The following is a 12,579-nucleotide window of genomic DNA, read 5'->3' as shown; positions in this document are numbered from 1 at the left end:
CCTCCTTCCCCTAACCTATCCTACTGTTTTTTCCTTTTTTTGAGACAGAGTCTTACCCTTTTGCCCAGGCTAAAGTGCAGTGGCACAATCTTGGCTCACTGCAATCTCTGCCTCCCAGGTTCAAGTGATTCTCCTGCCTCAGCCTCCCGGGTAGCTGGGACTACAAGCGCCCACCACCACGCCAGCTAAGTTTTGTATTTTAGCAGAGACAAGGTTTCACCATGTTGACCAGGATGGTCTCAAACTCCTGGACCTCAAGTGATCCACCCACCTCAGCCTCCCAAAGTGCTGGGATTACAGGCGTGAGCCACCCCACCTGGCCCTATCCTATTGCTTTAGAACCCCAAATTCTCCCCAAGACAGATGGAATTTATACTTAGCATACTCTCATACCCTCCAGGTATGCAGTCTCTGGCTTAGCATGGCCATGAATTATCTGGCCATGGGACAGAGGGCTTCATGACTGTAAGAGGTAGTGTTTCCTTTGGCTCTCCCTGTAGTGTCCACAGTCGCTCTACACATCAAGGTTTCTCCGTAAATGGTGATACTGGCTGCCTAATTACTTAGCAATTCCCATAGCATGGAGTAGAGCCTTTGTAATAACGGTCTAATATGCTGGAGCCACAGGCCCAGGGCTGTTGTTAGATAATAATACAACATAGCACAAATTGCCACAAAGAACAGCCTCTGGTACTGAATTTGTTCATTTTCTTCCAGTAAATGCTAATTTCAGTATCTGTCTTGGTCACTGTAGAACATTAGGAGTAACACCAACAAAGTATATGCCCAGAAAAGAGGGACAGAGTCACAATCATATTTCCCCAGCACCATCAGAATGGTCCAGCATCCATCTGTGAGAGCGAGATCCACAACAGTAGGTCACCTCCATAACACTAGTAGTAGATTATTCTGAAATTCTGTATGGAATTATAAAATGTACTTTTTTCCATTCAAGTTGCAACTCAAAAGATGTCTCAGAGAGGGCAGAATCCCCAAAAAGCCTAGGCTATTAGGACACCCACAGATTCTGCTGAATCTATACCCTCCCTCTGCCGCAGAGTGCCCAGTAATCAGTGATGCCCCTCCAGCCCACAGGCAGCCCAGTCACCTTTCATTCCACCAGAGAAGCCTCTCCAGTTGGCAAAGACCATCAGAGGCAGCCCTTCCCGGTTGAAGTCCTTGATGGCCTGATACGTCTTAAACGCAGAATCTGGGAACCAAACCTGGCCAGCCTGCTGGATTATCTATTAGGAAAAGTCAAAGAAGACACAATTAACAACACAGCTCCAGGGGGAAATCTCTCCAAGGTGAACAAGATTTTACTTATTTAAAACTGAAAACTAAAAATCAGATCAACAAAAACTATTGTTCATCAAGATCATCATGTTTGGAGTAAAAAAGAAGAAAGGATCTTCGATCTTTGACCTTGTCAAATACTATTCTTTTTAAGTCCTGATTATAACAACTCTGTAGCCAAAAGGGAAGAATGCAGTCCTAAGAACCCTTGTTCTAGGTTTCTCAAAAGCTACTTAAAATGGCTCCATTGTGCTACTCTTTAAAGCAAGTCAATTGTACATAGTCTCCCAGTCCTTTCACCTTTGTGCTTAGTATAGCATTTTCCTGTACTATGACTAACAAATAGACAATTGATGTCACACTGCTGAATAGCCTCCTCCCCGGCCTCCCTGACCCCTCACTTTCTGAATGGTGTCAGGATGTGAAAATATAATCCATCCTTTAAAAAAATAATGGCACCAGGCACAGTGGCTCATCCCAACACTTTGGGAGGCCGAGGCGGGAGGATCCCTTGAGCCCAGGAGGTCAAGGCTGCAGTAAGTCAAAATCACACCACTGCACTCCAGCCTGGGCCATGAACCATGTCTCAAAAAAAAGGGCTGTGGTGTTCACGCTTGGCATTAGGGCAGACTTCACCGTTAACTCTAGCTGTAGCTCTTCCATGTGTATACTCAGAGAATAGGGGACCAAAGAGCCTTCAGTATTATCTCAGCTGCCTTTCTGTAAGACCATCTCCCCAACAAAAGTATACGTTTTCTAGCATCAAGAAGACTACTGTAAAGACTTATTTAATTTTTGAGGCAGAATTTAGCTTCTAGTCTGTTTAGACTCACCTTAAAAGTGAGCACATGATGTTCTAAAATCATTCAAGGCTGCTGATGCCCTTCCCTCTAAAACTGATGGTTTGCAATGTTCCTGATGTATTCACAGGCACTGCGAAGAGAAAAACCCTCCAAGCACAGCCCCCAGTGTACTTGAGGTGGCCTACCTTGGCTTCAGAATCCAGGTTTGCTGGATCAGCTGGGATACTTAGTTCTACTGTTCGGGTTTCTACAGCAACAACTCCCACAGGTATTCCTCCTAGCCTGATAAAACATGAGTCACATAAGAACCCAATGTATGTCAACATTATAGCTAGCCATTTGTTTTCCAATGCCAAGTCAAGACATTGGGGAAAAAACTAGAAACAAACACAGAGAGCAGGGGAAATCTGATTCTTCTATGAGTTAAATGTGAGACTCTACGGATTTGATATTTACTCTCTAAATATGGTGGGAAACCACCCTCAGAATCACTTCTATTCGGAAATGTCCCAACACAAGATAAATTCAAACCAAGGGCTATTCTAGGGGAGCCTCTGCATTTAGACTCAACAGCCTAGCACATATACACATCCCTACCCCTGTGGCTGCTAAATGAAATTTCTCAGTTCACTCTAGAGCATCTCCTTGGTGAAGATGGTAGGAAATGGTCTGAAAGGCAGTAGGAATCTGAGACTTTCAGTAACTTTTAATGAGGGCTGACCTTGCTGAAATGGAGCTGTAGTTTTCTATGGAATATTAATAATGTGGTTCCAGATAAGATTTGAGGGTACAATAGGTCTTACTATTATGTGTGTATAGGGAGTATGTAGGCATGTTATGAGGATGATGAAAAACACATGCCAAGAATAGGGAAGTGGATCAACAAGCCCTTAATTTTCTCCTTCCTTGGAAAAGACAAATGGGACAAGGATAATTTTTAGTAGTAATGCTGGTGAAGTCTATATTAGAAGTGTATATTTAATCTCAAAGCCATGTTTATTTAAAAAACTGTTTAGGAGCTCAAAGCCTCTGCACCTTATACTCCACTATGACTTCCCAATTTGGTCCTCATAAAGATTTTCTAGGAAAAATCAGAGAGCAAGACAAAGTACAGGGTGAGTCTTTACTCTGGAAAATGTGATGCAGTCTTCATTCTCACTGTTGCATTTCTTGGGGTTGGGGCTGGGATGGGTTATAGTCTCTCATTTCTCACAGCATCTCCATAACAAACTTTTCCATGACAGATGGCCTTTGGTTGTTAAATTGGCTAGTGAAAATGGATTCCTGTCATCACAAGAGGCCTGACAAGGGCCTGAGTGGAGACCACCCACCCCCTTGTCACTTGCCTGCACTGAATCAGAATCAAAAGCCCTCTAGACAACCAGACAACGAGCAGGAGGTACACAGGAGGGTTTAGAAATATTTCTGTTCACAATGATTAACAATCCAACTGGAAACTTGTAATTGCAAAAGCCACCCTAAATCGGTAACTTATAACTTATATATTAGGGCCCATGTGACCTAATAAAGAACATCTTTATCCGAGTATTACAGTTATTTATTGAACTTGAAAACAGCTCAGAACAACTTCTGTTTTCTATTATACTTCATATAAATTTTATCAGGCTAGCACATGAAGATGCTACATCTTGTTTTATAGTGTGTCCCTGGACAAGGTGCCATGGAATAATAAAAGACAATTTACAGCCAATAGCACACATATTCCAAACATACATACCAAAGATGAGTTTTGGCAGCACTTACAGTAACAATCCCAGAAGAATACATTTATATTTATTTCTTGAAATGCCATTGCTTTTGAAAGAAGCTAGAGCTCCATTTGTGTTTTATATACTTGTGAGTATGTGTACACTTTTGGAGTAAGAAGCCCAGAACTCGTCAGATAGAAAGAAAGGAGGAAATCAGAGTGAGTGTTGCAATAAACAATGACAGAGCTAACCAAAGCCAAGCTTGACTGATCTTGGTCGCAAAGCAATCCCTATTCTTCTAATCATAAGTGTAAAGTATTTTTCTCTTATTTCCCATGGGAGGATCTTAAAGAACTTAACAAAGGTTTGGCTTTCTGAGACTTAAAATCTGTCATGTTTTTTCACAGACAGGAAAACTGAAGCAGAATAGATGAGACAAATCTCAAAAAAGTTGGTCTTACTGTGCCGTGAGGAATCTAACAAGCCGATACAGGAGTCGAGTATCAGGGTTCTCGCTCCAGTGTATCTCCTACTTCCAAGCTCCCCACTGGGAATTTTACCAGGCACAGAGAATACTTCTCACTGGGACTGAGAAGCCTGGGGTGAGATAAAAGACCTGAGACTTTAAAGAAAACAGACAGGTAGGCTCTGGGACATTCAGTCTGAGCTGACTCCAGGCCAGAATCCTATTCAGAGTCACAGAGGAAGACCCTGTCTGTGGGATTCGCCTTCTGATGGCTTCTTGTCACAGGCAGCATGGAGGCGTGCTGACCTACTGTACTGAGAGAACCACAGAGCCTAGAATTATTTTCAAGGCTAGAATCTAAATCTCAACCCAATGTGGCATGTTTGAGAATCTTGAGCAGGTGCCACTTTTCACCAAGATAAGGAAAACTGATTGCCCCCAGAGGAAGGTGAGCTCCAGATGCGGTCCCTCAGCAGCATGTCTCTGCAGTGCAGAAGTAGATTAAGATCAGTCGTGGCAGGTGCTCGTTATAGCTCGTTATAGCAAGCACTACAGATTATTTTGCACAGAGCTTGCTGTTGAGTGAAGCACTTCTTAGAGTAGGTATTAAAATTTAATAGAAACTTCAATTTCCCACTTCAAAAATATAGGTATCTTGGCAACCTATTTCAGCTTATTTTACTCCTGTTTCAGGTAAACTTTTTTTTTTGGCAATTCACATCTGATTATAATCCAATATAGTACATTTGTCACTTAAATAATCTCGGTGCCACGAAGAACCTCTTTCCAGTTACATAGAAAAGCAGATGAGTCTCTGAATCACTTGTCACCTATTCCTGAAAGAAAATTGTCTTTGGGAGAGGGAAAGTCATTGGTGGGCTCTGGCTATTGTAGTTGGGCTTTACAGCTCCCAAAGTGTTTTTCCTGAAACATTATAAAAAGGAAATGTTGTCAAAATTAGCCTTCAGATTAAACGCATCATTGGAGTGACACACAAAATGGTAACTGAGAACCAGCACTCCAATTATTTTGCCTTGGGCATGGCTATAATCCAATATTCTCAGACAGTTCAGACAAAGAGAACATTATTGGTATATATCTATAGAGCCATGGCTCTTTCTTTCTTATTTTTAGTTGGGAGGAAAAAGAGCTGCCAAAACAAAAGAGCTCTTACCTGGCTCTACCAACCACCACAGTCTGTGCCCAGGGCTGCATAATCTCTGAGAAAGATCCATAGTCAAAAAAGCCACTCAACCACTGACCTTTTTGGGCTACAGAAGGGAAAGAAAGAAAACAGAGAATAAGGACAGTGAATCCATTGACAATGTGCTGGAACTGACGAATTTAAGGTGGTTTGGGGGATTATTTTGGGGAGTTTGTTGTTTTTAACCAAATTATAATAGATGGAAGCATTAGGCAGCTGAATGTTCATCTGCCTTCAGACATCATCTCCTATTTCATTTGCTAGTCTGCATAAAAAGAATCATTTATCAGCAAAAGCATCATTTATTGTTAAACGACAGGGTTTAGCTAGCAGAGAGAGTTTGCATGCTTTTAAATAAATAACTTGACTTTCTTCAAGACACTACAAACATTTGTCAAAAGGCTGCCAAGTCATTAAAGATATTTTCAAAATGTCTATTTCTATTTTAAAACTTGCCTTACAATTTTGTTTGATTCCACTGACTTTAACTGAAGGCTGAAAACAACCAAACAATAAGTATTAATGATCAGATAACGATCCAAATTTAGAGGGAAAAATAGGAACTCAGTTTCTCTGCTACAAAAGCAACAAGATATATCTACTTTATTAAACAGCTGATAAAGTATAATCTTTCTACAAAAAAGGGCCACATATTCTTGACAGATAGTAAAAATACAATGGTTAAGAGGCACATACTTAATGCCATTAATCTTCCTTGCACATAGAATTTCCTTCACTGGCAAGACCCAAAATTTTCAACATGTTAGTTTAAAAAAAAAACTTTTGTTCCACAGGTATAAATGTTTGACCAAAGCCCCATAAAAGCTTCTGCAAATAACCGTTTCCTAGTTTGCCCTCTCAGCTCACGGTTTTCAGTGATTCTTCTAATTTGAACATGGCCCTCCACCCCCTAAAAACCCAAGTCCAAAACCAATTAAAAGTGGAGATCTGAGCAAGCTAACCTCTGCTGACTTAAACAGGATGGAGAGTGTTTTATCAAGACTAAACTTGTAATTACTGTGTTCTACATTCCTTGCCTCTATGGCCCCAGTGTAAAATGTGATCATCCATTTCAAAATTATCTCTCCATCCTTGAGCCCAAAGCCGATCGTTTAGATTCTGGTCTTGTGTTGGGCGTCAGTTTGAAGAATATCACAGCACTATCTCCTCTAATAAATGACTTTAACTTTTCACCTAGAAGATATCTGCTTTAACTTATCACAGGGAATCATCTGCTTTCTTTAACGCTTCCACTAAATTAAAATCTGAAGTCACTCGATTTGGGAGCGAGTGTTAGCTGCACATAGACAGCAGGATGAATTACTAGGGAGTCAATGAAAAAATATTATCCAAAAAACAGAAAACTTAGTTTATCAAAAATTTCATTTTATTCTGTGGATTTCATTAATAATGGCCAGGATAATGCCCACCTACACACACATACTTCTGTTCACCCATGAAAGAAGGGCTCAAATTTTGGTGAAGTTTCTAAACCAAATTTCTAGGTTCATCAGAATACTGAATTTTAACTTTATATCTTTGGATCATTTTCTAATTCTTACTTCAATAACAGGGATTTGGAACTACAGAATTAACTTCAAGATGGAAATGTTTTCTTCTTTAAAAACTCTCCTGCTAGGGGTAGGCGGAGTCACTGACTATTGTAGTTGTGCTTCACAGTCCCCAGAGAGTAGATCCTACCCAGTTCCGATGCAGAACCTTAGAAGCCGGCTAAGATGGCTTCCCGTATTTCCCAGGAAAAAACTCACTAAGTCTTGTTCCAAATTCTAGAAGTAAAGAGGCTCACTTCATTCCCAGAAAAGTCCTGCATTTTAAGACTGACAGGTGGCCGGGCGCGGTGGCTCACGCCTATAATCCCAGCACTTTGAGATCACAAGGTCAAGAGATAAAGACCATCCTGGCCAACATGGTGAAACCCTGTCTCTACTAAAATTACAAAAATTAGCTGGGTGTGGTGGCATGCACCTTTAGTCCCAGCTGCTTAGGAGGCTGAAGCAGGAGAACCACTTGAACCTGGGAGGCGGAGGTTGCAGTGAGCCGAGATCGCGCCACTGCACTCCAGCCTGGCGACAGAGTGAGACTCTGCCTCAAAAAAAAAAAAGAAAAAGAAAAAAAAAAAGACTGACAGGTAATCTTAGGCTCATAGTTCTTATCATAATCATGGCACAAAAAAAAGGGGAAAGAAGGGGTAAGTGGAGGCGGAGGTTGCAGTGAGCTGAGATCATGCCATTGTACTCCAGCCTGGAGGACAAGAGCGAAACTCCATCTCAAAAAAAAAAAAAAAAAAAAGAAACAGTAGAAAGAAGATTAGTATGGTGATTTTCCAGGCATGTAAAGAAAAACTATTTAGTTTTATTAAAATTAACAAGAAGAGGCACTGAAGACAACAGGTAAAGTTATAAATTAAAATAAACACTTCTCTCATGTTTTTATATAATAGAAAGTCTAATGTAGATATTGTAGAAAAACAATGTAATAGCTATATAATAGCTATGTGACCTTGTACGAATCACTCAACTTCTCTGATTTTTGTAAAATAGTTATCTCTCTTTACCTAAGAGAGGTCGTAAGTGCAAATAAGATAACGTATATGGAAGTGCTTTACAGTCCCACCTGGCTTACAGTGGGTACCCACAAAAGTTTATTAGGTCTTCCTTATGAAGACCTCTCTTTCAGCAAAATCACAATGACTTTTACACTTAATAAAATACCTTCTGCAATCTCTTCTACTTTTATATATAGCCTTTCTTTGAAATAGTTGCAATAAATATGCAAAAAAGAACAAATGCTTCCTCACATAGTTTGAAAAAATGGATTCAAAATACAGCAGAGGGATTTGGTGCTCCACAAAAGAACCTCCTGATAAGTAAGGTTTGCTAGAACAGCCAAATGGACTGACAAATGAGAATGTACACAGAGTTACTTCTTTTTCCTGTTTTGTTTCTAAGTTAGGTAAAAGACAAAGCGGTAGATTAGATATATCTGGAGGGAGGGCTTATTCTCACTCCATGTATCTATATAATTAAAAGTTCTGGACAATCTCTTCATGAATAAATGAACTTACAAAGTAGCCTTCTATTAATTACTAAAGCAAGTACCAATACCATTACCAATATCATAAGAAGGGCACATGCAGCGTAGGTGCTCAGAGCTTGCTGAGAAGAGTGAAGTCATATTCTACACTGAAGGGTCTCAAAGACGTGTGCTAAAATGAAACTGATTAATCTCTTTTGGTTGTAGGGATTAGATGACTGAAGATTCTAGTCCTATAATTTTACGATTTTATGGCTTATATTGAACTGTGTTAAAGTCTTTGAACCCATTAAGTAATAAGTGTTTTAATAACAGAATAAACAGAAGAAATGTATTCGTGACTGCACTGCTTGACTCAATGGGTGATTGGGAAATCTCATTTTATTTATTTTTCATTTGTTCATGAAGGATTTCCCACCTTTTTCTTCAGAGGGCCGGTTTTCAGGTCTTTCTCATTTCTAGGTACTTAGCTCTGTTTTCTTAGTCACATGTGATTGTTCAGGAATTGGATAGTGATTGAAAAGAACGCTAAAAGCTTAAGAGCCAGGTACCATGGGGTCCTCAAACATATACATACTTGGGTGAGGACGGCCTGCTAGCATCCATCGAGGATCGTATGGGGCCTTTGTGGGAACAAACTCGATGATTCTGTCTATAGGATCCTTTGAGTTCAGAAGAGGAACTGAACTGTGCACGCTCTAAAAGGAGATTGGAAGAGAGCACAGCAATCAGTGAAAGACAGCCCTAGACTCCAACTCAGCAACAATAGTTATAGACAAAGACAGCAGGGCCCACATATGGAATTGCACCCAATAGTCCCAATCTTCAGCTGGAAGAATCCTACGTATGTGCCAGGCCCCAAGGAACATGTATAGGTCAATAGTCTCATTTAGGAGGCTGGCACAAAGTGGTGTGTTTTGACTCTTGATTTCAGTGTGCCCATGCTTTCTGGGATGCTCCTCTGAGGAATGAATGGCTATTACAAAGGAGAAAACCCACAATGAGGAGGAACCTTAATATACTGGGATCTGAGCCTTAGTTAGGCCATGAGGGCTTCCGTGGCTGGAAGACATTAGAAAGGGGCCCAACAAATGAAATCCAGAGACATCTTAAAGGTAGAAGGCAAAATATGGCTGTAAAGAAAAGAGAAATCAATAGCTTTCAGAGAAATATTTTATAAAAAAATTCCTCCACCATAAAGACAAGACCTTAAACACAGAGGCGGTGAGCTGTGGCGGAAATGACAGGCTCTGCAGGCCATGTCAGTGCTGGGTAGGAAGGGCTCACCTTGGGCATGTAAGACAGCCAGTGCAGGACAGTGAAAACCCCTTCAAAGTCATCACACACAGTGCAGTGGGTCACCCCATTGTTGTGCATAATCTGGATGCCCCCCAGTTGGTTATTGGAGGTGTACACTTCCCGCCCGAGGACCTAGAGAAAAGAGCAAGAGAAAAGACATTTGTCTCTATAGAAATAAAGGCATGGTCGATTTCACAAGTCGCACTAAAATGGGTTCTTTTCTCCACAAAACAGAGATTTCAGTCTCCATGGGTTGTTCTGAGGGACTATCTGAATCTTCTTCCTAAAAACAAAACTTAGAAAACAAAAAATATGAGACTGACGCGCTGCCAGCTGCGCTAAGAGGGCTTACTATAGCATTAGGAGATATACCTAATGCTGAATGACGAGTTAATGGGTGCAGCACACCAACGCGATACATGTATACATATGTAACAAACTTGCACGTTGTGCACATGTACCCTAAAACTTAAAGTATAATAAAAATAAAATAAAAAATTTAAAAAAAAAACAAAAAATACTTTTAACAATCACATTCATGGTTGCAATTTTAAAACCAGCAAGCCCCTTTCTCTCCACCAGCTGCCACAGATAGGCAAAGCATACTTCCACCCTCAGCTGAAACTGCAGTGGTGGGTGAGGCTGAGACCCAGAGGCATAGGCTACCTCATTGTGTGCAAGTCTCTTTGCACACAGACACAAAAAGGTAACATGCCTGTCTTTCAACAATATTTAGTGACAAGTCTCAGTTAAAGAAACTCTGGGGCCTTAGGTTCCTCATTTTTAAAAAGGATTATTTTTTTCCTTATATTTGATTTTTATTAGGTCGGCGCAAAAGTAATTGTGGTTTTTGTCATTTAATGGCAAAAACCACAATTACTTTTGCACCAGCCTAACACTGGCCTCCACGCACAAGCCCTAAAGCTAGCAAAAACCTGAAGCAACTCATGATACATACATGAACCCCTGAGTCTCAAGTCTTCTTTGTGTGCTGGGTGCGGGGCTGTGATTTATACCCAAGCATGCTTCCCCTCCTCCTTCCCTTCCAAGGCTCCAGGGAGTTCAGGGCCTCAATCCCTGGTATATCCCTGGAGGAGTTTAATCCTTGTAAGGTCAAAGGGCACCTGCAATTGGAAACCACAAAGTTTCCTTTAAAGAAGAAAAAAAGAGGAAGAAAAGATATTCCTGGACTTGGAAATTGTAGGGTTTCTTTTTCCCTTGAAGACTGGTTAATAATTTCTTTCAGGGAAGGAGGTTTTCTGACCCAGCAGATGGAAGCCGGGCAGCCTGATCACTGACTACTGCAAACTGCTGAGTGTATAGTAATTGTCAGTCATCTAAGGTAGCCCCAGAGAGCTCTAAACAGTTGTAGAGTGCTTACTGTATTTTACCTTTTCTTTTTCCTTTCCTCTCCTCCTTTAAAAAATAACAACAATACAAAATTTCTTCCTTAGGTGTATTCATTTTCAGTCTCTGGGGGAGAATCTAACTAACTAAGGGCCAGCAAAGTCTGCCTGTATATTCCCATTTTGCCCCTTCTTGTTAGGAGCTTTGAGAGGTTCCCCTGCATGCTGGGTCAGCACCCCCATCAGGACCTTCCAAAGATGGAGGAAGTTGGTGACCAAAGTAATAACCTCAGTGTGACCCAATTGGCCTTGATTCCATTTAACTTCAGCTAGGAAGGGCATAAGATACTTTTCTGAAAGGAATATGGAAAGCAAAATTGCTCTCAGATTACTGTTTTCCTTGATAAGGAAGCGCAGAGAACAAGCCTTTACAGGCAGCCCCAAGCTGAGCAACATGCTGGCAGCTCCTTTGAAGGAGCCTCGTGAAGAGGGAAGACGGTATCTGACCACTGAGCTCCCATCCGCCTCTCAGTCCATCTTTAATCTCAGCCCAGGCACTGCGGCTCTTTTCTCATTCTCCTGCTGTCTCTTTCCATTTGCCCTCTCTCTGATACACTGATCTCTCGGTCACTCAGCTTTCTGCTCTGCTGAGTCCATATTACTAATAACACCTCCGCCACGGCCAGTTTACCTCATGAAAGCAGGAGCACATCATTACAAAATAAACTCATAACTTTGACATTCTAGCAAATATACACCGTTTGTTATTTTTATGGCTTTAGTCTTTCTAACAGGCAGAGGGCATTACATACCTGTTTCATTTATATCTTTACATGTGCACACACATGCACACTCACACATGCATCAGGAAACAAAACAGAACAAAAAATCCAAACCAAAACAAATATCCAAAGCAGTCTGTTGATGCGGGAGCCTGGTAGAGGCAGAAACCCTGTCACTTACGGAGGCCACGCTCTGATCTGGCTCTGGTTTTATGGTTGTCATAAACCCGATGGCCCACAACTGGTCCTTCTGGGACAGACTGCCTCTCTGTTAGAAGGCATTCAGTGTGATCAGCAGTATTTTTAATTATTAAAATAAAACTGGAAAGGGGGAAAAGGAATAAAAAAGGAGACACTGTGCTGACCCTGAAAATCTGATATTCACAATCTAGGTCAGGAGCCAAGTACTCCTTGTTGCCCAGAAGAGAGAGCTGGGCCATTTTCTACTCAGAGACACTATTTTCTTCCTATCTCTAATACCTGATAATGTCCAACCACTTAGAATCTCACACATCTCCAAAACTAATAATGGACCAATGAAGAACTACACTCAGAAAAAGGGACCGCTCAGCTGTTTAAACATACTTTCTTCTGATGTCTTTGCCTCCTCATTTAAAAGT

The 12,579-nt window shown here is 41.0% G+C and overlaps 1 protein-coding gene across 10 annotated transcripts in view; it reads right to left on the bottom strand.

Moving 5' to 3' along the window:
* The window catches only part of ACACA (acetyl-CoA carboxylase alpha), a 324,373-nt gene that overhangs the window by 36,027 nt on the left and 275,767 nt on the right, over positions 1-12,579 (bottom strand). For all 10 annotated transcript variants that reach the window (XM_031011317.3, XM_031011323.3, XM_055388355.2 and 7 more), the window contains 5 exons: positions 9,820-9,963; positions 9,110-9,230; positions 5,449-5,545; positions 2,285-2,381; positions 1,109-1,244 (listed from right to left, as the gene is read on the bottom strand). In XM_031011317.3, the coding sequence (XP_030867177.3) occupies positions 1,109-1,244; positions 2,285-2,381; positions 5,449-5,545; positions 9,110-9,230; positions 9,820-9,963 (595 nt within the window). The remainder of the gene's footprint in view (positions 1-1,108; positions 1,245-2,284; positions 2,382-5,448; positions 5,546-9,109; positions 9,231-9,819; positions 9,964-12,579) is intronic.

The sequence above is a fragment of the Gorilla gorilla genome, chromosome 4 (assembly GCF_029281585.2).
Source record: "Gorilla gorilla gorilla isolate KB3781 chromosome 4, NHGRI_mGorGor1-v2.1_pri, whole genome shotgun sequence".
Lineage (NCBI taxonomy): Eukaryota > Metazoa > Chordata > Mammalia > Primates > Hominidae > Gorilla > Gorilla gorilla.
This window is presented reverse-complemented; position numbering and strand designations above follow the sequence as displayed.